This window comes from Choloepus didactylus, chromosome 9 (assembly GCF_015220235.1).
Source record: "Choloepus didactylus isolate mChoDid1 chromosome 9, mChoDid1.pri, whole genome shotgun sequence".
In the NCBI taxonomy this organism is placed as follows: Eukaryota; Metazoa; Chordata; class Mammalia; order Pilosa; family Megalonychidae; genus Choloepus; species Choloepus didactylus.
The window spans coordinates 39,638,099-39,664,816 of NC_051315.1; the positions used below are offsets into that span (position 1 = coordinate 39,638,099).

Genomic DNA, 26,718 nt, shown 5'->3' on the forward strand with positions numbered 1-26,718 from the left:
TCAATGCATTGGGGTGGGAAGAAATATTTCCCCTGCAGCCAAAATATTTTGTAATTGTGTTTGGAATAGGTATAAAATATAAATTGTATACGGAGTAAGTATATGTCAAACAATCTAAATTTTTATATTGCAAAAATTTTCTGTAAAGCTTTTGTTTTGCATAATTCTCTTTTTATTCTCTCCCTTTTAGAGCCACTGGAACATTCATTAATCAGCAGCCCTTCTTTTTTTTGCAAACATGCAAGTACTCTTATCACTGCTGTTCATGATAGCTTTGTTGCAGTTGGAAAAGATGCTTCTGGTAAATATTTGAGAACTGTTTTTTTATTACTTATCCAAACGTTTGTTTAAAAAGAAGATGAAATAGCAAATATTATGCCATGCTTGGCCAGTTTTTGCTCTAAGAGCTTTACATATATTTATTATCTGTCCTCACAAAAACCTATGTAGTAGTCCATTTTACAGATGAGGAAACTGAGGTGTACAGGAAAGTTAAGTAACTTGTGAAAAGTCACATAGTAAGTGGCTCCAGCATCTGCACTTAAACCCCTGTGTTCTATAACCTATCAAATAAGAAGGAAGGAAATTTCAAGGAATTACTTCGCCATTAAGTTGGGAAATGAGTCCATGTAATTTTCTTCTAGTGGTTGTCAAGTATCCTTCTGAGCCTTTGTGTTTCTTCATCTCAAAAGTGATAGATGGTCAATGCAGAAAATTTAGAAAATACAGATAAAGGTCAAATGAAATAATAATTACCCTTAGTTACATGACCCAGTGTTAATATGTTACGGTTCTTTTAAAAAATCACGTTTAATATTTTTTAAACAAAACTGAGGTGAAAGTGTTGATTACAGGATTGGCTATTAGAAGGAGAATTATGTTCTTATATTCTTAAATTATACGGTATTGCTCCATTTGTTATTTTTTTGGTATAGGAAAGAAGGGGGAGAGCCTTTGTAGTCAGATCTACTTCATTCTGAAAGCACTTAAGTTTTATTTTGTTTGACAGATTCAGTTGTCAGTGCTATTTGGAAGGAGCTAATTAGCTTGGTGAAGTCAGTTATTGAATCAGGTAAGGAAATTATTATTATAGGACTAATCAAATTATTGTTATAGGACTCAATGAATTGTTTGTGTTCCATATAAAACTTATTTAAAAGTCATTTTTTGTAGTATTCATAGCTTACTCTTAATATTTGATGTCTTCCACACTTTACCTTAAATAAATCACTGTTGATTTAATAAAAAAAAAATTGTCATTGCTTTCTAAATTTATACTTTCACATATAAAATATTTATGTTTAGAACTCCACTACTCCTTTTGCTTTTTGGTAGGTAACAAAAAGGAGAGACCAGGTTCTGAAGTTTTGACACTTTTATTAAAATCTTTGGAAAGCATAGTGAGGTCAGAAGTATATCCTGTATCAAAAACACTGGTAAGTATACTGCCTGTATGTTAGACTTGAAAAATGATATTCTGAAATTGAAATTTATATTGAAGGCATTTGCACAAGTCAGGTTTTTGGAAGGTGTTCTAACATCAAGTATTTATCAAGGAATTTAGTCCTGTTAGAGTCATTCTATTGATTTTAAAGTCTTTTGAAACCTTCTTTATAAATGTCTGTAACCGTAACTATAAAAGTCTTCAACCTAAGAAAATGGGTGAGCTATACAGAGAAAGTTGGGTAAAGGACATGAAACTTGAATTGAAGAAACACAATTGTCCACTAATTATATGGCAAGTTTACTGAACACTACCATTTGTTCTTTTCTACGTTGATTAAAAATACCACAATATTTGTGGCACTCCTGCTTTTAAAATTAACTTTTAAAGCTTTTGATGTTTGGTGTTAAACACATTTTTTAAATCTGTATAGTAGAGGAGGAAAAAGAGAATTGGATACTATTTTTAGAGTAGTGAGACTCCCAAAACAAGCTGGCAGATAGAAAAAACACTTAAATTTTTTTTTATTTGTGTTTTTTTTTTGTTGTTTTGTAGGGTGACAAATTGTACTATCTGGCAGTATAGCATAACAACAACAAGGGCTCTAGAGCAGATTACCTTGGTTTGAATCTTGGCCCAACTATATATTAGCTGAGTGAACTTGGACCATTTATGTACTCTGCCTCACTTATCTCATTTGTAAAGAGGGGATATAGTAGTTGATTAAATGAGGTGATATATGCAGAGCAGTATGGGCCAAAGTTAAATGAGTTAACTCAATAAGTTAACTTAATAACTTAATAAATGTTGTCTTATTATTTTAGCAACTGTTTCAAATGAGAATATGTGAAAGCATATTTTCAGTAACAACTGATTTGTCTTATGTTCCTTAAGTTATGTAGTTTAAGTTAATACTAATATAATATTTATAGAGAGTGATTTGGTAGGTTCTATGATATTTGAGGAGTGTATTTTTTAGACTCAGTTTCTTTATAGAAATCCTTGAACTATTTGTTTCTGGCACTAGTGGGGATTGAAATTAATTGCACCTTTTTTTTTTAATATAAAAAATAGAAATAGCTTTAGAGTTCATTAATAGAAGAATGGTTTGATACATTCTGGTACGTCCATATAGCAGTTAAAATGAACAAGATTTATCTACATGTATCTGTGTAAAAACTCCGTAACACAGTAAAGGAAAGGTCAGCTGCAGAGTATCTCAGTCTTACTGATGGTTTTAAAGAATACACATGGAGTAGCCCAGGAAGTTTGTTTCTCTGTGAACTTACAAATATATCTGGGAATTCAGAAAAAGTTCTAGAAAAATAGGTGCCAGTTTTATAGCATTGGTTATTTCTGGAGAAAAAAGAACTTTGCCATTTTACTTTCTGGGTTTCTGTATTTGAAAATTTAAACTAATAAAAATGTATTCACATTAGTGTGTGACATTTTTTACTTTATATTCTTTTTTTCTTTATTAGAGTATATGTGGGCTTATAGAACAATCTTGCATAAAACACAGGATTCTTATACACCACCCGACCACCACCACTTTGCATTGGTGTGGAACATTTTTACAGTTGATGAAAGCTGAACATTGTTTTTTTAATTAAATTGTTAAATTAAAAATGTAGTTAATACTAATAGACTTACCAAGTAAGGTTCAATTTTTATGACTAATTTTTAAAAAATTTTTTTTATCTTTCTTAGGTCCTCATGGAAATGACAATTAAAGGACTTCCTCAGAAAGTATTAGGTTCACCAGCATATCAGGTTGCTAATATGGATATTCTTAATGCAAGTATCGTAAGTGTAATGATATGATTAAGTTCTACAAAGAATGCTATAATAATTCCCTTTCTTTAAAAAAAGTGAGACTTAATTTGTAAAAAAATTTAAATTTAATTAAGTTTAAATTTAGTTAAATTTAATTAAATTGTAAAAATCAAGATGTATTGAATTTGAAATACGTTGATCATATTAAAAGAAACTGAGAAAAAGTAATATGTTAATATAAAGAATTAAATATCTGTGAAACTGAGAAAAAGTAGTAATATAAAGAAGTAAATATGCTATATGAATAACTAAAATCTTTTGTTGGATAAATGACTCTAGAAAAATTTACTATTTGTAGAACAGTGCATAGTAAATTTTGGAAGCTTAGGAACATTAATTATGTGAACTGTACTTAATATTTGCAAACAATAGGTATTGTAGGTCTAGCAATTTTTTTTTTAAAGTTAAACTTTTTTTCTCTTGACTTACAAATTGAAAGTAAACATCCTTTTTGATATCTGAAATCTCTTAACTATTCCTGCATTTCTATTTTAGGTAGAACAGCATTGATTAGAACATAAAGAGCTTGATTTCTGTGTGTAGTTCATGGAAATAAAATTGTTATCATTGTCCCACCCTTAATGCCTGAAGTTTAATTTTAACAGGCTAAAGGGGTCATATTTCTTACATGATTGTAGAAAATAGGTGTGCTACTTTAATGAGAGGATTGACTGCATTCTCTCTCTTTCAGGGCACTCCTGCTTTGTTTTTAATTCAATTAATTTTCAACAATAACCTCTTGGAATGTGGTGTAGCTGATGAAAGGTAAATTTTTAGTAATTTTAAGCTGAAATTTTTCTTTGGTTTATATTGTAAAGGTTATATACTGAATCTGATTCTTTTTCTTGTTTTATAAGTTTCTTTTTAATTAAAATAAATCAGGAACTGGAATTCTTAATTTCTCATCTCCTCATGAGTTATTTTTAGGATATTATAATCCAATTAATGTATTTCTGTAAAAAGTGCAGATTAATGCACTATTCATTATTTTTTCTTCAGGTTTTTTCTAAATCTGGAAACACTTGTTGGCTGTGTTCTTTCTGGTCCAACTTCACCATTGGCTTTCAGTGATTCTGTTTTAAATGCTATTAATCAAAATGTAAAGATGTTGGAAAGCAAAGAGCATCTCTGGAGAATGTGGAGTATAATAGTCAGCCCATTAACTGAATTGATTAATCAGGTATGATATAAATCTGCAACATCATGGTAAAAAATGAATGGAAGTTTGAATTTGAATAGAAGAGGTTAAATATTCTTGTAGGGCTGATAAATTTACTGCTATTTTAATTGGTTGATTTCATTGCCTTTCTACCTTATTGTTCAAGTTAGTTTAACTTAACAGGGACTAATCAGTTCTCTTTCCTCCAGCAGTGATTAAAACTAGAAGGCTCACAGATGATACATACAAATTCCCATGTTTATATTGTGGGTTCTTTAATTGTACTAATGGGAAATAATATCTTCTTGACTAGGTTATGTATTCTTAGTAATCCTGTGTTCAAGACATGTTGGTGATTTACCTTGAAACCATAGCATTCCCCTAAATCATGAATCTCTTGAGAGAGTTCATTAATCCTCAAATTCAAGTACTTTAAAAAGTGGAACTATTGGCAGAGTATGGAACTCAAGGTCAATCAGTATTCATGGTTCATCAGCTGCTTTATCAGTCTTTAAATAGAAATATTTTCTGGGCTGGTTTCACTGTAACTCATAAGGGAAATAAAGACTCAGTCAAAGAATTAAGTAATGGTATAGTAGCCCTTATTTTGGCTACTCAAGCCAGCATACTATTAAACATTCTTCTGGAAGAAAAAAAGTTTTAGTTTAAATAAAAAAAGAATAGCCTTATTTAGAAAGCTAAATAGCTTTCTAATATTTAAAGGATATATAAAAGGAGACCCTTTTTTAAGTAAGTAATTGAATGCTGCCCTCTGTATAGTAGAAGATTTTGGAGTCATGTCTAAGATTCTTTTTAGAACTTAAAAAGATGTTACTATTTAGGATTGGAATTAAGTGACAATTTGTCTAACTTCTTCAATATTTTTCTTTTTTCAGACCAATGAAGTGAATCAAGGTGATGCCTTAGAACATATTAATTTAAATCTATGGAGCGTTAATTTTACCAATAAGCCATATTTTTTCAGTACAGAAATTTCCATTGGTAAGGCAGTATCAGAGATTTTGTTTTTTTTTCCTGAGGAATTTGCATGTTTTAAAAATACTTTTTTTTTTTTACCCTTTATCATGACCTCCTGTGTTAGTTTTTTTCAAAATAACATGTCCTTTATGACATTGAGTTACTGGAATGAGAAAATGGTGAAGGAAAAAAAATTCCTCTTGACCTCTGGTAACTGCTGGTTTTATTACAGTTCTTAAGTTAGCACTGTTGAAGGAGAGGGATGTTATTCCTACTCTGGTCTTTTCTGTTACACTTAAAATGTTAGTGTTTTAAAAAATTTTGGAGCTGTATATTCATTCTGTTATTTATTTGATATATGCATTTCTGTTTTTTAAATTTGTTTTTTATTTTTACTGGTAGGCCACCACGAAGACCTTACTTAGAACTTGGTCAGAATTATATCAAGCATTTGCCCGCTGTGCTGCTTTGGTGGCAACAGCAGAACAGAATTTGTGCTGTGAGGAACTTTGTTCCAAGATAATATCCAGTTTGGAAGATGAAGCCCTTTCAGTGAGTTTGTCTGTATACTGGCCTTTTTATGTATAAAGGACTTTTTTCAAGTAAATGCAGATAACATTTGTGAAATATTGCTTATTAATGCTTTACATTTATAAGTGACTGAATTAATACAGAAAAAATTACAGTTTTGTGAAATTTTGTGTCTTTTGGCCCTAAGCTGCATGTTTCAGGATCATTGGCAGTGAGGCTCTTTTACCATTCCAATTATTGTGCACCTACTTATGCCTTTGCCATTCTAGATTAACAATATAAGATCCTTGCTTGTCCTGGCATTATGGTCTCATATCTATCTGTTAGATCTTGTTTTATTCATTTCTTGAAAAAAAGTGGACCTCTTAGTTTAAATTTGAATTTTTGTTTGGGAAAGGATGCTATTGCCTTAAGGTTAAGTTTAATCTCAAACTTTATTACTGATTAACTTAATTTGGAGCAGCTTTTTAATTATAAAATTAATATTTACTTTTTTTAAAAAGTCAATCTCTTTGGAAATTTTTTGACTTCAAAATGTAGATCCCTTTCCACTCCTCTTTTCCTCTCAGTGAAAACGGCAAATAATTGTCAATGCTTTGCCATTCCAGAATAGACTTCTTTCTGTGTGTTTACACATGTAATTTACTTATTAAAACTCATATTTATACAGGTACAGTGTTCTTTTTTCCAGGGGAATCATATTGTAGTTACTGAAAATTAAGCATGCTTTTTTCATAAAACACCAGGCTATTTTGGTCCTCTGCAGTGTACTATTCTGTAGTATGGCTGTACTGTAATTTGGAACTGTTGTATTTTTAACGTCATTTTAATTGTTTCCAGTTATTCACTACTGCAAATAATATTGTAAACATCCTGGTAATTGTTTTCATGTAAGATATTTTATTTCTATGCAGATAACTGGAACTAGATTTCTTATGCTTTTCTCTATATCTATCTCTGGCACAGGTTTTAATCTTTGTTTTGCTTCATATTTTATTAATTTTTTAAGAAAAAAAATAGTTGTCAGCATACTTTTAGGTATATGACTGATATCTCCACATTGCATACTCATATGATCATTTTGATTAGTTATTTTAGATTTCACAAAATTTATATCACAGAATTTTGAAATGACATATTTTTCAATTGGTAGGGCTTATACTATTGGAAATGGTTAGTCTGATATTAATCTTATTCCTTTTCGTTTTAGGTAACCTCTTTTGTTTTCTCTTAAGTTTTAGGATTTTTCTCTCATCTTTAGAGAGTATACATTTCACCAAGATGTGTCTTGGTAGCTTTTAAAATTATTCTAAGTACTTGATGGACCCTTTCGATCTAACTAACTGTACCTTTAGCTCAGGAAAATCGCCTTCCTTTGGTGTTGCTCTTTGGTGCTCTTTTTTTGGAGTACCATTCTAGATGATTATTTTGGAATTTCTGGGTTTGTCTTCCGAGTCCTTTTTTGCCCTTTTTTTCTCTGCTTCTCCTGCGTGTGTTTTGTTTTCTTTTTTGCTTTCAGGGAGTTTGGTATTTCCAGTTGGGTCCATTAATTTGCAGTTTAAATGATGAGGTGTTTTATTCTAGTTTTCTTTTTACATTTACTTTTTTTTTTTTATCTTCATTTTACTGAGATATATTCACATACCACGCAGTCATACAAAACAAATCGTACATTCGATTGTTCACAGTACCATTACATAGTTGTACATTCATCACCTAAATCAATCCCTGACACCTTCATTAGCACACACACAAAAATAATAAGAATAATAATTAAAGTGAAAAAGAGCAAGCAATTGAAGTAAAAAAGAACACTGGGTACCTTTGTCTGTTTGTTTGTTTGTTTCCTTCCCCTATTTTTCTACTCATCCATCCATAAACTAGACAAAGTGGAGTGTGGTCCTTATGGCTGTCCCAATCCCATTGTCACCCCTCATAAGCTACATTTTTATACAACTGTCTTCGAGATTCATGGGTTCTGGGTTGTAGTTTGATAGTTTCAGGTATCCACCACCAGCTACCCCAATTCTTTAGAACCTAAAAAGGGTTGTCTAAATTGTGCGTAAGAGTGCCCACCAGAGTGACCTGTCGGCTCCTTTTGGACTCTCTCTGCTACTGAAGCTTATTTCATTTCCTTTCACATCCCCCTTTTGGTCAAGAAGATGTTCTCCGTCCCACGATGCCAGGTCTACATTCCTCCCCGGGAGTCATCTTCCACTTTGCCAGGGAGATTCACTCCCCTGGGTGTCTGATCCCACGTAGGGGGGCAGGGCAGTGATTTCACCTTTCAAGTTGGCTTAGCTAGAGAGAGAGGGCCACATCTGAGCAACAAAGAGGCATTCGGGAGGAGGCTCTTAGGCACAATTATAGGGAGGCCTAGCCTCTCCTTTGCAGCAACCGTCTTCCCAAGGGTAAAACCTGTGGTAGAGGGCTCAACCCATCAAACCACCAGTCCCCTATGTCTGTGGTCATGTTAGCAACCATGGAGGTGGGGTAGGCGAATACCCCTGCATTCTCCACAGGCTCCTCAAGGGGGCACTCCATATTTTTTTCCTGGTTTTTTTTTTTTAACCTGTTCTTCCTTTTTAAATCAACTGCATGGAAAAAAAAAATTAAAAACAAAACAAACAAAAAAACAAACAAACAAAAAACAAAAACATACAATAAAAGAACATTTCAAAGAGACCATAACAAGGGAGTAAGAAAAAGACAACTAACCTAAGATAACTGCTTTACTTCCAACCTGTTCCTACTTTACCCCAAGGAAGTTACATAATTTAGCAACATTTCTGTGAACTTGCTCCTACTATATCCATCAGAAATTAACAGACCATAGTCATTCCTGGGCATCCCCAGAACGTTAAATAGCATATCTGTTCTTCTTGGATTACTGTTCCCTCTTCCTTAATTGCTCTCTATTGCTAGTTCCCCTACATTCTACATTATAAACCATTATACATTTTTCAAAGTTCACATTAGTGGTAGCATGTAATATTTCTCTTTCTGTGCCTGGCTAATTTCGCTCAGCATTATGTCTTCAGGGTTCATCCATGTTGTCATATGTTTCACGAGGTCGTTCCTTCTTACTGCCGTGTAGTATTCCATCATGTGTATATATACCACATTTTATTTATCCACTCATCTGTTGAAGGACATTTGGGTTGTTTCCATTTCTTGGCAATTGTGAATAATGCTGCTATGAACATTGGCGTGCAGATATCTGTTCGTGTCACTGCTTTCTGATCTTCTGGGTATATACCGAGAAGTGCAATCGCTGGATCGAATGGTAACTCTGTATCTAGTTTTCTAAGGAACTGCCAGACTGACTTCCAGAGTGGCTGAACCATTATACAGTCCCACCAACAATGAATAAGAGTTCCAGTTTCTCCACATCCCCTCCAGCATTTGTAGTTTCCTGTTTGTTTAATGGCAGTCACTCTAATAGGTGTTAGATGGTATCTCATTGTGGTCTTAATTTGCATCTCTCTAATAGCTAGTGAAGCTGAACATTTTTTCATGTGTTTCTTGGCCATTTGTATTTCCTCTTCAGAGAACTGTCTTTTCATATCTTTTGCCCATTTTATAATTGGGCTGTCTGTACTACTGTCATTGAGTTGTAGGATTTCTTTATATATGCAAGATACCAGTCTTTTGTCAGATACATGGTTTCCAAAAATTTTTTCCCATTGAGTTGGCTGCCTCTTCACCTTTTTGAGAAATTCCTTTGAGGTGCAGAAACTTCTAAGCTTGAGGAGTTCCCATTTATCTATTTTTTCTTTTGTTGCTTGGGCTTTGGGTGTAAAGTCTAGGAAGTGGCCGCCTAATACAAGGTCTTGAAGATGTTTTCCTACATTATCTTCTAGGAGTTTTATGGTACTTTCTTTTATATTGAGATCTTTGGTCCATTTTGAGTTAATTTTTGTGTAGGGTGTGAGGTAGGGGTCCTCTTTCATTCTTTTGGATATGGATATCCAACTCTCCCAGCCCCATTTGTTGAAAAGACCATTATGACTCAGTTCAGTGACTTTGGGGGCCTTATCAAAGATCAGTTGGCCATAGATCTGAGGGTCTATCTCTGAATTCTCAATTCGATTCCATTGATCTATATGTCTATCTTTGTGCCAGTACCATGCTGTTTTGACAACTGTGGCTTTATAATAAGCTTCAAAGTCAGGGAGTGTAAGTCCTCCCACTTTGTTTTTCTTTTTTAGAGTGTCTTTAGCAATTCCAGGCATCTTTCCTTTCCAAATAAATTTGATAACTAGCTTTTCCAAGTCTGCAAAGTAGGTTGTTGGAATTTTGATTGGGATTGCATTGAATCTGTAGATGAGTTTGGGTAGAATTGACATCTTAATGACATTTAGCCTTCCTAAACATGAACATGGAATATTTTTCCATCTTTTCAGGTCCCCTTCTATTTCTTTTAGTAGAGTTACGTAGTTTTCTTTGTATAGGTCTTTTACATCTTTGGTTAAGTTTATTCCTAGGTACTTGATTTTTTTAGTTGCTATTGAAAATGGTATCTTTTTCTTGAGTATCTCTTCAGTTTGTTCATTTCTAGCATATAGAAACATTACTGACTTATGTACATTAACCTTGTATCCCGCTACTTTGCTAAATTTGTTTATTAGCTCTAGTAGCTGTATCGTCGATTTCTCAGGGTTTTCCAGATATAAGATCATATCATCTGCAAACAATGACAGTTTTACTTCTTCTTTTCCACTTTGGATGCCTTTTATTTCTTTGTCTTGCCGGATTGCCCTGGCTAGCACTTCCAGCACAATGTTGAATAACAGTGGTGTCAGCGGGCATCCTTGTCTTGTTCCTGATCTTAGAGGGAAGGCTTTCAGTCTCTCACCATTGAGTACTATGCTGGCTGTGGGTTTTTCATATATGTTCTTTATCATGTTGAGGAAGTTTCCTTCAATTCCTACCTTTTGAAGTGTTTCTATCAAAAAGGGATGTTGGATTTTGTCAAATGCTTTTTCAGCATCTATTGAGTTGATCATTTGATTTTTCCCTTTTGAATTTTTAATGCGTTGTAATACGTTGATTGATTTTCTTATGTTGAGCCATCCTTGCATGCCTGGAATGAACCCCACTTGGTCATGGTGTATGATTTTTTTAATGTGTCTTTGGATTCGATTTGCAAGTTGTTTGTTGAGGATTTTTGCATCTATATTCATTAGGGAGATTGGCCGGTAGTTTTCCTTTTTTGTAGCATCTTTGCCTGGTTTTAGTATTAGATTGATGTTAGCTTCATAAAATGAGTTAGGTAGTGTTCCATTTTCTTCAATGTTTTGAAAGAGTTTGAGTAAGACTGATGTCAGTTCTTTCTGGAAAGTTTGGTAGAATTCCCCTGTGAAGCCATCTGGCCCTGGGCATTTATTTGTGGGAAGATTTTTGATGACTGATTGGATCTCTTTGCTTGTGATGGGTTGATTGAGGTCTTCTATTTCTTCTCTGGTCAGTCTAGGTTGTTCATATGTTTCCAGGAAATTGTCCATTTCCTCTACATTATCCAGTTTGTTGCCATACAGTTGTTCATAGTATCCTCTTATAATTTTTTTAATTTCTTCAGGATCTGCAGTTATGTCACCTTTTTCATTCATTATTTTGTTTATATGGGTCTTCTCTCTTTTTGATTTTGTCAGTCTAGCTAGGGGCTTGTCAATCTTGTTGATCTTCTCAAAGAACCAACTTTTGCTGATATTTATCCTCTCTGTTGTTTTTTTGTTCTCTCTGTCATTTATTTCTGCTTTAATCCTTGTTACTTCTTTTCTTCTACTTGGTTTAGGATTGGTTTCCTGTTCATTTTCTAGCTTCTTCAGTTGATCCATTAGTTCTTTGATTTTGGCTCTTTCTTCCTTTTTAATATATGCATTTAGTGCTATAAATTTCCCCCTTAGCACTGCTTTTGCTGCATCCCATAGGTTTTGGTATGTTGTGTTCTCATTTTCATTCGTCTCTATATATTTAGCAATTTCTCTTGCTATTTCTTCTTTAACCCACTGATTGTTTAGGAGTGTGTTGTTTAACCTCCAGGTATTTGTGAATTTTCTAAGTCTCTGATGGTTATTGACTTCTAATTGTATTCCATTGTGGTCAGAGAATGTGCTTTGAATAATTTCAATCTTTTTAAATTTACTGAGGCTTGTTTTATGTCCCAGCGTATGATCTATTCTGGAGAAAGTTCCGTGAGCACTAGAAAAGTATGTGTATCCTGGTGATTTGGGATGTAATGTCCTGTATATGTCTGTTAAATCTAATTCATTTATCAGATTGCTTAGGTTTTCAATTTCCTTATTGGTCTTCTGTCTGGTTGATCTATCTATAGGAGAGAGTGATGTGTTGAAGTCTCCCACAATTATTGTGGAAACATCAATTGCTTCCTTTAGTTTTGCCAGTGTTTCTCCCATGTATTTTGTGGCACCTTGATTGGGTGCATAGACATTTATGATTGTTATTTCTTCTTGTTGAATTGTCCCTTTTATTAGTATGTAGTGGCCTTCTTTGTCTCTCAAAACATCCCTGCATTTAAAGTCTATTTTATCTGAGATTAATATTGCTACACCTGCTTTCTTTTGGCTGTAGCTTGCATGAAATATTTTTTTCCATCCTTTCACTTTCAATTTCTTTGTGTCCCTGTGTCTAAGATGAGTCTCTTGTATGCAACATAATTGATGGTTCATTTTTTTTGATCCATTCTGCGAATCTGTATCTTTTAATTGGGGAGTTTAATCCATTTACATTCAGTGTTATTACCGTGAAGGCATTTCTTGACTCAGCCATCTTATCCTTTGGTTTATGTTTGTCATATATATTTTTCCCCTCTCTCTATTAATATCCTTTATTGTACCCATACCGAATCTCTTTAGTACTGAACCTTTCTCCAGGTCTCTCTGTCCTTTCTTTGTTTCTCTGTCTGTAGGACTCCCTTTAGTATCTCCAGTAGGGCAGGTCTCTTGTTAGCAAATTCTCTCAGCATTTGTTTGTCTGTGAAAAATTTAAGCTCTCCCTCAAATTTGAAGGAGGGTTTTGCTGGATAAAGTATTCTTGGTTGGAAATTTTTCTCACTCAGAATTTTAAATATATCATGCCACTGCCTTCTTGCCTCCATAGTGGCTGCTGAGTAGTCACTACTTAGTCTTATGCTGTTTCCTTTGTATGTGGTGAATTGCTTTTCTCTTGCTGCTTTCAGAACTTGCTCCTTCTCTTCTGTGTTTGACAGTGTGATCAGAATATGTCTCGGAGTGGGTTTATTTGGATTTATTCTATTTGGAGTTCGCTGGGCATTTACGATTTGTGTATTTATTTTGTTTAGAAGATTTGGGAAGTTTTCCCCAACATTTTCTTTGAATACTCTTCCTAGACCTTTACCCTTTTCTTCCCCTTCTGGAACACCAATGAGTCTTATATTAGGACGTTTTATATTATCTATCATATCCCTGAGGTCCGTTTCGATTTTTTCAATATTTTTCCCCATTCTTTCTTTTATGCTTTCATTTTCCATTCTGTCATTTTCCAGGTCACTGATTCGTTGTTCAACTTCCTCTAGTCTTGTACTATGAGTGTCCAGAATCTTTTTAATTTGGTCAATAGTTTCTTTAATTTCCATAAGATCATCTGTTTTTTTATTTAGTCTTGCAGTGTCTTCTTTATGCTCTTCTAAGGTCTTCTTGATATCCTTTGTATTCTGTACTATGGTCTCATTGTTCATCTTTAGTTCTTTGAGTAGGTGCTCCAGGTGCTGTGTCTCTTCTGATCTTTTGATTTGGGTGCTTGGGCTTGGGTTATCCATATCGTCTGTTTTTTTCATATGCTTTATAATTTTCTGTTGTTTTTGGCCTCTTTGCATTTGCTGAACTTGATAGGGTTCTTTTAGGATGTGTAGACCAATTGAAGTCCTTATCTCTAATTTATCAGATCTACAGCTTCGTGGAGTACACTTTCTCTAACTAACCAGCAGGTGGCTTCCACGAGCCACCTGTTCTCCAGAAGCCAGTTCTCCCCTGCTCTGCCTTTGTGGTGAGTGGGGGAGTGAGTCTTGTGGGGTCCAATTGGTGTACCAAGCTTGCGTGTGTAGTTGGTGTTGCCCGCCCTGTATATGGGGCGTGTTTCTGGGCAGTCAGGAAGGGGGGTTGGCTCTACCAATCAAATCTCCCTGGTGATCCTAGAGTTTTAAAGCTGCTGCAATAGTCTAATCCTTCAGTTCACTCCTGCCACAGTTTGTCTCTGCCACTGACCCACAAGTCCTTGGTATTGGCGTATGGCTCCTGAGACTTGTAAGTGGGTCCGTCTTCCAGGCCGTGCACCCCCTGGTCCTCTGTTGAGGGATGACTGTGCTATGTCACAGGTGAGTGCCGTCCCCCCAGGGCAGTTCTGGGCTGCTGGGCTGTGTAGGGAGGCTCCCAGTCTGCTGAAATGATGGCTGAATGGGGCTTTGTTAATTCACACTGCTCCACCTTCCTAACTCTGGGACAGTCAGCTGAGATTGCAGGGAAGGCTAATGTCCACGCCCAGTTTTGTGGAGTGTGCCTGTTATTTGAAGCACTTCCGTCACACTGGGTTGTGTGGGGCAGCTCTGGGCTATGGGGCTGGCGATGGGCAGGAGTGTTTCCTGTCCACCAGGATGATGGCTGTGAGCGGACACCCCTCTTTTCTTGGGATGTTGTGGTGTTTAGTGAAATTTCTCAGCCACTGGATTATTGCCTTTTGTCTCAGAGCTCTCTTAGTTCTGCTCTTGTCTTGACCTGCCCAAATTGCAAGTCTTTGAAGCTTTCTGTATTGGGCTTCTTGGAGTAATTGTTTTACAAAAAGAAAAAAGGGTTTAAAAAAAAAAAAAAAGGGGCCCTCCTCACAGATCTAATGGGTTATTGAAATGCTAAGAGACAATGCAATTAGGGCCATTAAGGAAAGTTCCACAGGGCAGAGAGATCAGCTTTTCTTGGGGATTTGCATATGAGCCTGAGGGCCTGAGCTCTGCCCTTCCCCTTTCTATGTTCACCAGAACTCCAAAAATCCTCCGCTTTTATTTTGGAGTTTTTCGTGCTGTTTTTTTCTATGTCTGTCTCCTCTCTGCTGGGCTGGCTGCTCTCAGATTCTCTGGTGTCTGGTCTCAGTCTATCTGTGGTTGAGTTTGGATCAGTAGAATGAGTTTCCGATAAGGGCTGCCACTGCAGTTCCCCCTTCTCTTTCCCGGAGCTGACAGCCCCTCCTCCCACGGGACTGAGCCTGGCAGGGAGGGGCGCGGGTCCCCTGGGCACAAAAACTTACAGATTTCGGTGATCTCAGCAGTTTGACGTTTTCATGAGTGTTGTATGAAGTATGCCCAAAGTCAGATTGCTCTGTGGTGTCCAGTCCACGCACTTCCTGGGTTTCTACCTACTTTCCTGGAGGAGTAACTAAAACATACAGCTCACCAGTCCACCATCTTGCCCCGCCCTCTCCACATTTAATTTTTTAAAGTGCAAATGATTTCCTTTTGCCTCTGAGGATATTAGTTGTCTTCTGTTTCTTTTATTAGCCCTTTCCTCTTGGGTTAGTTGTATTGGTATTTGGCATACCATCATGGTCGTAGTTTTCCTCATGATTGTCTTTGCTTATTTGTCAGTATTGGTTAATGTTGAACAATATTGGTAGCTGGAAAGTAATTCCCAACCTGAGAGAATCCCTGCTTTCTCTTGCTTGGATAGCAAATTCTCATTATAGGTATCCTTGACTTTGTGGTTATGAACAGGAGGAAGCACCTGGAACTTAACTTACATCTTTGCTAAGTGAATTTGTGGCTTGTCATTTGATCTGACCTTCGACATAATTTTCAGAAAGTTAACTGGCAGACTCACTATCTTGCTTCTCTGGTGCTTATGTCAGTGTGGAATGGTGTCCTTGGGGGCAGACGTGGGGGCAATCAGTGAAGTGAACAAATGGAAAGTAATAGAGAGTAAAGAGAAGAAACTCTGATTGTTCGATAGATCTTTAGTTCTAATAGTCTTTACCATTTGTTTATAAGCATCAAGTCTTTTTCTCAAAGCATTGCTGTGTCTTCTGTTTTATTAAAGTTATTCAAAGATTCTGCTAGCAAAGCTCACTATTTTAGAGGTGTTCTCTTTGACTCATGGTGCTGGTAGTTTCTTTGTTCTGTTTTTAGTTTGCCCCCCGCCTTTTTTTTTTTTTTTAATAGTTTTCAGGTTGGATTGGGGAAGAGGAAGAAAGGGATGGGAAGGTTAGCAGCTTCTCTTTTTTTCTTTCCAATGGATGTAGTGAACGCTTTTACATTTGTGATTTTTAAGAAGAATTTAATAAAGAATCTGATTATGAACATAATTCTTCCATTCTCAATTTATTGGTAGATATGCTGAGTTTTATGGGCTTCTTAGTTTATTTTCCCTAAATGTAAGAAACAGAACTACAGCGTTTGGCACATAGTATTTTTGATAACTATGTAGTTAATGTGCCTTATGATATATATATTTGTGGAAGGAGTAAACATCATAGATTTTTGTTGTTGTTTACTATGGTTGAACACTATACCAGAGTTATTTTGAAAGTTTCTAATATGATACTTCCTGTTTTTCTTTAGAATTTGTTGTTCTTGGATAGGATCATTCATATTATTAGTGTAATGGTTGATTGCATCGACTTTTCACCATATAATATTAAATATCAGCCTAAAGTTAAATGTAAGTATTTTTTTTCTACCTTTATTTGTTCATCCAATATTTTGTAAACATAGTCAACATAGACTGTCTGAATTGTTGTCAAGGCATATCCTACTGGCTTTTCCCATCTCAGTTTACCTACTTTTCATCTTGTTGAATTGTCAGTTACTATGCTAAGTTCTTTTGCATGAGCATGTGCTCTCCGTATACATGTGTATACACACGTGTGCACACAAATACATATATAAATATGTAAAATGTCTTTACTCCTTTTGACAACACACAAAATGTTATCATAATATTAGACATTGCTTAGGAATTCAAAGAGATTTTATTTAGCTTTAGGTTAGGTCTTTTCCAAGATTGTAAGGCCATTTATAAGTCTCAGCTGTTACTTGGCATTGCAGTCAGGAGAAAAACTTTGATGGCTGCTTTGTTAAAGGACTCTTTTATTCAGGTTTGTATTTGTATCAATAGCATGGCTCTGATATATTATAACTTCTGTTTCTTTTAAATTGGGTGCATATTTTATGAACTAACAAAAACATTTTCTGTTACATGCATGGCATACCTTTTTCTCAAAAGAAAACATGAACTTTATATTCCATATTGTAAAACAAGTATAAATTTTTAGAAAGATTGTGCTGCTGGATAGTCTGAGATCCTGTGGTAAGATAGAAAGGTCATATACCTGGAAAAATGGCTCCTTGGATTCTAGTCTTGGTGTGTTATTTTTAGCAAGTCATTTAACCTTTCTTAAATCTTCATTCCATGTGGTATGACAGATTATCTGGACATGAAGCTTTGACTTTTCTTTTTAAAATGTTCTTGTTAGCCTGATTTGAAATGATCATTCAGTTGACATTAAAATTTAACAGAAAATCTTGGAAGTGTTAATTGGTTATGGTTTATGGAAAATTTTTAATTATTTGGAAAACGACACTTTTTTTTTACATTTTAGCTAAAATTATTAGAGAATTACAATTGTAACAAGTCTGATTTTTAAAAACTACATAACTTGGTTGATTCTAAATTATTTTGTATTAAATTCTGAGGTATTTTAATCCATTATTTGATTCTTTGAAATAAAATATTTCCATGTGTTTTTCTCTGATAGTAAATTATAACCTGCCAGTACTGGAAAATGTTTAAGATAAATTTTTTTCTGTTTAATAAAATATTGGGAACATGCTCAGCTTTGATTTTATAAGCTCTGCATCAACTAATTAGTCTAAAAATTTGTGGAATGTAATTAGTTTTTTGTTTTTTAAAGAAAAAAACCTCTTTTTGGTTTTTCACTTTTTACTAAATAGTTATATAGAACAGTATGTGAAGTGCCTAAAGTATGCTATAATAGGTCAGAGCATTTCAGTATAAATGCCTCAGAAATGGGTTATAGATAGGCTTTGAATATTGATCTCACCTTCCTTCTCTGGGCTGAGCAGAACTTAATGTGTTTACTTCAGTTTGCCAGAAATACGTAATTATCTCTGAATACCACAATAAAAGATATCAGAAATTATTTTGTGAGCCAGTGAAGTTTGATATGGTCAAGACGGTGAGGCCCCATGTTGATCTAACCGAATATCCAGTTCATCCATGATCTAGAAACCCAGAATTAAAATGACTATCTTTTGTCTTTTTCATTCCATGTGTATCTTGACATGGAATGTCATGGGTGCTCTTGTTTAAATTTATGAAAACTGGGAAAATTTCTAAACTCTACCAGCAGTTGAGGAGAGAAACTGAAAATTAGGAATAACTGAAGGGATGTGCACCATGGGAGTATCACAACATGAGATTAATTTTTAATTCACAAGCACTGAATCAATTTTCTCTTATGTCTGCAATCTCTTACCTTGAAGGAATGGATTCTTTGAGGGAAAGGCAAAGATAATTTTGGAACGGGTACGATTTTCTAGGCAAGACAGATGTGGAGTTATCAGCTGTAGGTAGGTATCTGGAGAAAGATGAAGTCTTAAGTCGAAGAAGAGTACAGAGGAAAGTGGGACAATGTTTAAGTTTTTTTTTTCTTTTTTTTTTTAAGTTAAACCTAGGTAGCAGGCTTCTTTTTCTTTGCTTCTTTCTAGGATTTAGATCTGCGATTCATCTAGTACTAGTTATTTGAAGGGTTCAGTGTAGTATAGATGAGCCAGGGAAGTAATTTCTAATGGTTTTCTTATTTTAAAAAATGACTTAAATTTTTTTTATTGTGTTAACATGCAGTGACTCTCTGTTCTCCCTCCCTCAGCCTCTGGTAACCTCTGATGTACTTTCTGTCTCTGAATTTGCTTCTTCTAGATAGTTCATTGAAGTAGAATCCTACTGTCTTTGTCCTTTCATGTCTGGCTTATTTCACTTAGCATGTTTTCAGGGTTCATCCACATTGTCGCATGTATCAGTACTTCATTCCTTTTTATGGCTGGATCTATAGTACCACATTTTGCTTATCCATTCACCTGCTAATGGACATTCGGTTGTTTCTACCTTTTGGCTATGGTAAATAATGCTGCTGTGAACATTGGTGTTCAAGTTTGAGTCCTTGTTTTCATTTCTTTGGGGAAAAACTGACTTTTAAAACATACTTATGAATCTATTTAACAATGTAGTACATATCTATATTGTTGAAATTCTGAGAAATACAAAATAAATTTGAAGTGCATTGTAGAATTTCTTAGAAAAACTAGACCCATTTTCCTAGAATTCTTATTCTAGATTTACCAAAAAGTTTCCCTTTTCTCTCACTCTTCATTCTTAAAGATAGTGTTCTTGTGATATTTATCCATTAATGTTATATAATTTTAAGGTTTATTTGAGGGTATCACTCTACAAAAATATTGTATTAGATATCACAGGCATTTAAATGTGAGATATAAATGGTGAAGGTAGACAGTGACACTATTCTCAAAATACCTGAGTTTTTAATAAATTCCATTTTATCTTAGCACCACAGACGTCTTCAGATTGGTCCAAAAAGAAGAACGAACCCCTAGGGAAGTTGGCTTCCTTATTTAAGCTTATTGTGAGAGTGATGTATTCTTTCCATACACTGAGCTTCAAGGAAGTACATTCTGACACACTCCTCACTATCGGCAATTCAATTACCAGCATTGTTTCCAATGTGCTTGGACATATTTCTTTGCCTTCTATGATCCGAAAAATATTTGCAATTTTGACAAGACCTCTGGCATTATTGTATGAAAATTCAAAGTAAGTATTTTAGATTTAATAGTTTTGAAGAAATGTGTACAGTTTTCATCTAGATAGCTAACTTTTGTGGTTTCCATTATCAGCATAGTTGTTAGAGATTGTGATCTTTACATTTTAGTGGAGAGGATAATATATAAAACTATACTTCAGTAAAAAAGATAGTTCAGAAATAAGAGATAGAAGTTGAAAGGCCTTTTATCTTGCATGCAATCCTCCTTTTTCAATTTAGTGCCTATTTTTTTCAGAATTTTTTATGCAAATATACATATTAAATGTATGATTCATTTGAAAGTCTATTAGGACAGTGTGCTCTGTATTTAAATATATGGTAAGCATTTACTGTATGGTATGCATATTTCATTACATGTGGAAAATTTTCATTCTTTTAAGTCTCTGCGTAGGATTCCATTAAATTGTTTACCAATTTTGTATTGGTGGACATAAATGTTTTTGACTCTTTTTCCCTCATACAAAACAGTATTGTAGTTGAAGATACTTGTTCATTGCCCACAGTTGCCATTATTTCTGTAGAACAGGATCCTTTAAGTGAAATGGTTGGTTCAAAGGGTATGCATATTTAAATTTGTGGTTAATCCTCCAAAAGTTTGTATTAATTTCATTCCCTTTTATATTTGAATAGATGCAAGCAATGCCTTAAAAATAAAACTCAACAGAACCCCAAATAACATATTTATAAAAGCTTTTTTTTTTTTTTCTTGAAAGATTCCATCAGTGTTCCTATAGCCAGCTCATTTGGTTCAATCATAAAACAGTCTTTCATAAATTAAATTCAGAGAAAGTATTAGGACAGATTTTATAAACCACAACATACAACATCAAAATCTATTAACTTTTCTTGCAAATCTTTTTTAGTCCTTATTTTCTGAAAAATAATTCATGCTTTAAAAACATATACAGAAACATGTTTTAATGCTTTGAGAGGTCTATTCTAGATGTTTTTCTCTGGTTTATTTTTAAAAAAATGGATTTGTTCCGTGCTTACTATTGTTCCATACTTAATGGCAGTTTGTTTTCACTTGTTAAATCTTGGGGCATCTTTTTTGTCACTACAGGTACATCTCTCATTTCATGGCTGCATTACCTTATTTTTAGATTTAGATTGATATGTAGTGTTAACTTTGTAAAATTTACATGGTAATCCTTTTGATGTGTTTTTCTTTCCAGGAGTGATGAAGTCCCTAAAGTGTATAGTTGTTTGAACAATAAGGTAAAGAGGAGAGTTGTCCATAAACATATTTACATAATGAAAAAATGGTAGGGTTTAGATAATTGTCTTTCAGCTTCATTCTGCTGAGCTTTAAAGGAGCTGTACTTCATTTTTAATGGTAACATGTCATAAACAAACTTCAAAAGATTTTTAAAATTTATTTAATGAAGTTGCCTTAAATTCAAATAACTCATCAACATGCATCTCATCTCTCGCGACAGTTTTATAGGCAAAAGTTGCATGGGCAACTATTATTTTCTATTATAATTGAGATGAAAAAAATTTTTGATTTCAGTTAAGCTTGAAATCAAGATGAAATGTCAATAATCATCAGTTTATCACATAATATTGTACCAAACTATTACATAATGCCTTTTGGGGGATAATTTCTTCTTAGGTAAAATATTTTAATACATTGACGTTACATTAATTCATGATTACATTGTAAAGTTAAAATGTGTAGAAGGAGATGTAGTATCTTAGATAAATTGAAAGCTTGCTAAAATATTTTTTAAAAATAAGTTTATGATGATTTCTCATTTTTATAAAGAGATATGTCTTTAAGAAGCAGTATACATTTAAGGTGATGGATGAGGGCTTCCTCAAAATCCTTAGAAATTTAAAATTGAAATAACGTATTTTGTGAGTTGCTGTTTAGTATGTTTTGTGCTTTTATTTTTTCTCGTTTTAAAAGTAACATTTCTAAATGTTGCTCTAACAAAATTTTCCTTTTTCCTAGTTAGAAAAGCTACTGGGAGAAATTATTGCTTGTTTGCAGTTCAGCTACACTGGGACTTACGACAATGAACTTCTTGAGCAGCTTTCTCCACTACTATGCATAATATTTTTGCACAAGAATAAGCAGATTCGAAAACAGAGTGCTCAGTTCTGGAATGCCACATTTGCTAAAGTGACCATGTTGGTTTATCCTGAAGAATTAAAGTATGCTAATAACAAAACTCTTATACATTTATTATATTGTGATATCGTAAGTTTATATTTTGGTTTTAATAAACCTCCCTGGGAATCATTGCAGGTGATTTCTTAGTTGAAGTATTATTATTTGGAGTGCATGGTAATTATTAATCATTATTTGACCCTTTATTTTGGTCCTTAGGTTACCCGATGGGTAATTTTAAGAACAACAACAAAAACAAAACAACAATGTATAATTAAACTTAGTGAAAAAATGAAGGGCAGGAAATTGATGGTTATTGAAAGCTAGGTGATGCATAAATGCAATATTCTACTTTTGCTTGAAATTTTCCTTGATTAAAATTTGGAAACTGGAAAAATAACAGAAAAATTCAAATATTTTCTGTATCTTCCAGGTTAGTGTGTATGTATAGTAAGAAATAGGTTTTAAGCCAGTTATATTGTTATGTTTAAATTATAATTAGATAATGTTTTTAAAAAAAACATACCACTGATACTATTTGGTGTCCTCTCTCTCTCTCTCTATATATATATATACACACACACACAGACACATATACATATATATATATATATATATATATTTATATTTCTTTTTTAAAGACCAATACTAAGACAAGCCAAACAAAAATTTCTACTTCTGTTGCCTGGTTTGGAAAATGTCGAAATTATGGAAGAATCCAGTGGACCATATTCAGACCCGGTAAGTTTTGTTTGTTTGTTTTACTCTTAAAAGATTGAATATCTTGTTTATTGGGTATCGATGTAATGTTTAAAAGGATAAAAGCTTAGATTGAAGTAAAACCTGAACAGAAGATTTCTGTAACACAGGATTTTTCCAAATGGTTATTGGTCCACACTGATATTTATGAATATGAATTTTGATCAGAGACTCTTGTGTCTCTGTTTTTCATTAATCATGTTTTTTCAACTGTGTCTTGTGTACTATTTTGCAAAGGCTGTAATTGTTGAAATACATTGTTGCATTGCTTTAGATAAACTAGAAATAATAGTTACTAGTGCATCTCTAAACAAGGGTACCCTCCAGTCATTTCTTTCCATCGAATTTCTCTCTGTCAGAAAAACACATACTTACTCTCACACCATTAAGGCTGAGGTTACTTTGGGTAATAAATAGCTTAATATATGAAGATCTAGGGTTGTTTTCATCTTTTGGCAATTATGAGTAATGCCGCTGTGAACATCAGCATGCAAATGGCTGCTCAAGTCCCTGCTTCCAGTAAATTTGAGTATATACCTAGAAGTGGGATTGCTGGGTCATATGGAAATTCTATGTTTAACTTTCTGAGGAACCACCACAAAGCTGTGGAAAATGGCCAAACTGTCTTCCACAGTGGGTGCACCATTTTACATTCCTACCAATGAGTTGGTTTTCCTGTTTCTCCACATCCACAAAGTAACACTTGTTACTTTTGTTTTTTTAATAGAAGCCATTATAGTGGGTGTGAAGTTGTATCTCATTGTGGTTTTGATTTAATTTCCCTAATATCTAGTTAACATGTTGAGCATCTTTTCATGTGCTTTTGGCCATTTTTATAACTTCTTTGTAGAAATGTCTTTTTCACATCTTTTGTCAATTTTTTGATTAGATTGTTTACCTTTTTGTTGTTGAGTTATGAGATTTCTTTATAAATTCTGGATATCACATTTAAACCCTTAGCAGATACATGGTTTCCAAATATTTTCTCCCGTTGTATAGGTTTCCTTTTTACTTTCATGAAGTCCTTTGACGCACAGCAGTTTAATTAATTTTGATGTGATCCCATTTATCTTTTTTTCCTATTGTTTCTGCTTTGAGTGTAAAGTCTAAGAGACCATTACCTAATTTAAGGTTCTGAACATGCTTCTCTATGTTTTCCTAGGTCTTTGATCCATTTTGAGTTACTTTTATATATATATATGGTGTGAGAGGGTCCCCCTTCATTCTTTTGTATATGGATATCCACTTTCCCCAAAGCCATTATTTGAAGAGATTATTCTTTCCCAAGGGAGTGACTTGGCACCCTTGTTAAAAATTAGTTGGGTCTGTTTCTGAACCCAGTTTCCTTCTATGTTTGACCACTTTAGCTTTGTAATAAGTTTTTTAAAATTGGGAAGTGTGAGTCCTCCAACTTCATTCTTTCTTTCAAGGTGGTTTTTGACCTTTCCTTTTTGCAATGAAAGCTGCTGGAATTTGGATTGGGATTGCGTTGAATCTGTAAATTGTGTGGATAGTATTAACAATTTAGCAGTATTTAGTCTTCCAAACCATGAACACATAATATCCTTTCATTTATTTAGGTCTTCTTTGATTTCTTTTAGCAGTGTTTTGTAGTTTTCTGTGTCTGTCCTTTACATCCTTGGTTAATTTCATTCCTAGATAGTTGATTCTATTAGTTGCTATTGTAAATGGAATTTTTTTCCCCTTAATTTCCTCTTCAGGTTGTTCATTACTAGTGTATAGAAACACTGCTGATTTTTGTGTGTTGATCTTGTACTACCTTGCTTCTTTGAATGGTTCATTAGCCCCAGTAGCTTTGTTGTAGATTTTTCTGTATTTTCTGTATGTAGGATCATGTGGTCTGCAAATATTATAAAGGTTTCTCCTCTTCCAATTAATTTGGATGCCTTTTATTTCTTTTTCTTGCCTAACTGCTCTGCCTAGAATTTCCAGTACAGTGTTAAGTAACAGTGCTAACAGTGGGCATCTTTGTCTTGCTCCAGATCTTAGAGGGAAAGATTTCATCTTTGACCATTGAGTATGATGTTAGCTGTCGGTTTTTCAAATATGCCATTTATCATATTGAGCAAATTTTCTTCTATTCCTAGTTTTCTAAGTGTTTTTATCAGTAAGTGGCGCTGTCCTGTCAAATGTCTTTCCTGTGTCAATTGAGATGATTGTGTGTGTGTGTTTTTTTTTTTTCCCCTCATCCTGTTAATGTGTGGTCTGTTACATTAATTGATTTTCTTTTGCATATCTGGGATAAATCCCACTTTTTCATGATGTATAATTCTTTTAATTTGTTGTTGGATTTGATTTGCAAGTATTTTGTTGAGGATTTTTGCATCTATTTTCATAAGGAATTTTGGCCTGTAATTTTATTTTCTTGCTTATCTCTTTAGCTGGCTTTGGTATGAAGGTGATGTTGGCCTCATAGAACAAGTTAGACTGTTCCCTCATCTTTTTTTATTTTGGAAGAGTTTGAGCAGGATTGTTAATTCTTCTTGGAATGTTCTGTCGAGTTTACCTGTGAAGCTCTCTAGCTCTGGAGTTATTTTTGTTGTCAGTAGGGTTTTGATGACAGATTCAAACTCTCTTTACTTGTAACTGGTCTGTTGCTCTTCTGTTTCTTCCAGAGTCAGTGTAGGTTGTTCATTGTTTCTAGGAATTGGTCCATTTAGTCTAGGTTTTCTAATTTGTTGGTATACACTTGTTCATAGTATCCTCTTTTTTTAATGAAATTTTATTTAAGTATATTGACATAACATAAAATCCTTCAAAGTGTACAATCAGTTGTTCATAGCTGTATGTTAATCACCACAATCAATCTTTGAACACTTTCATTACTCCAAAAAATAAAATAAAGATTAGAATAAAAAAGAACATAGCAAACATTCCATTCCCCTCCCCCATGTTCATTTACTTTTTTCACACTCATTCATTGTTTTTTTAACTTTATCAAAAAATTAAAAAAAAGTCAATCAAAACAAAGGAATAAGAAAATATAAATAACCTAAAATAACTACATTGTTTCCAACATGTTCCTACCCTACCCTAAGAAAATAGACTGTAACCCAACAAAGGAATAAGAAAAACAAATAATCTAACAATAACTATATTTCTGAGAACTTGTTCCCCCCATAACCCCCAGAAATTAACAAACCATAGTTGTTCCTGAGCATTCCCAGAACGTTGTTTACCCTCCATAACTTATCTGTTGTTATTAGATTATCGTTCTCCCTACACTATTTGCTGTCTGTTTCTAGGTCCCCTACATTCTACAATATAAACCATTTATTTTACAGTTTTCACAGTGTTCACATTAGTGGTAACATGCAGTATTTCTCTTTGTGCGCCTGGCTTATTTCGCTCAGCATTATGTCTTCAGGGTTCATCCATGTTGTTATATCTTTATGACATTGTTCCTTCTTACTGCCACGTAGTATTCCATTGTGTGTATATGCCTCATTTTGTTTATTCACGCATCTGTTGAAGGACATTTGGGTTGTTTCCATCTCTTGGCAATTGTGAATATTGCTGCTATGGACACTGGCATGCAGATATCTATTCGTGTCACTGCTTTCAGATCTTCCGGGTATATACTGAGAAGTGCAATAGCTGGATTGAAGGGTAACTATAGCTAGTTTTCTAAGGAACTGACAGACTGTCTTCCATTATACAGTCCCACCAACACTGAATAAGAGTTCCAGTTTCTCCATATCCTCTCCAGCATTTGTGGTTTCCTGTTTGTTTAATGGCAGCCAGTCTAATTGGTATGAAATGATATCTCATTGTGGTCTTAATTTGCATCTCCCTAATAGCTAGTGAAGGTGAACATTTTTTCATGTGTTTTTTGGCCATTTGTATTTCCTCTTCAGAGAACTGTCTTTTCATATCTTTTGCCCATTTTATAATTGGGCTGTCTACTATTGTCGTTGAGTTGTAGGATTTCTTTATATATGCAGAATATCAGTCTTTTGTCAGATACGTGGTTTCCAAATATTTTTTCCCATT

The 26,718-nt window shown here is 34.1% G+C and overlaps 1 protein-coding gene across 1 annotated transcript in view; it reads left to right on the plus strand.

Annotated features, from left to right (window-relative positions):
- Positions 1-26,718, plus strand: part of RIF1 (replication timing regulatory factor 1) — a 72,181-nt gene that overhangs the window by 15,182 nt on the left and 30,281 nt on the right. The window contains 14 exon segments of the mRNA XM_037849281.1: positions 191-301; positions 1,010-1,072; positions 1,336-1,436; positions 3,155-3,241; positions 3,972-4,045; positions 4,280-4,460; positions 5,336-5,370; positions 5,372-5,441; positions 5,820-5,969; positions 16,531-16,630; positions 19,555-19,819; positions 21,005-21,047; positions 21,787-21,989; positions 22,587-22,686. Coding sequence (XP_037705209.1) covers positions 191-301; positions 1,010-1,072; positions 1,336-1,436; positions 3,155-3,241; positions 3,972-4,045; positions 4,280-4,460; positions 5,336-5,370; positions 5,372-5,441; positions 5,820-5,969; positions 16,531-16,630; positions 19,555-19,819; positions 21,005-21,047; positions 21,787-21,989; positions 22,587-22,686 — 1,583 coding nt within the window.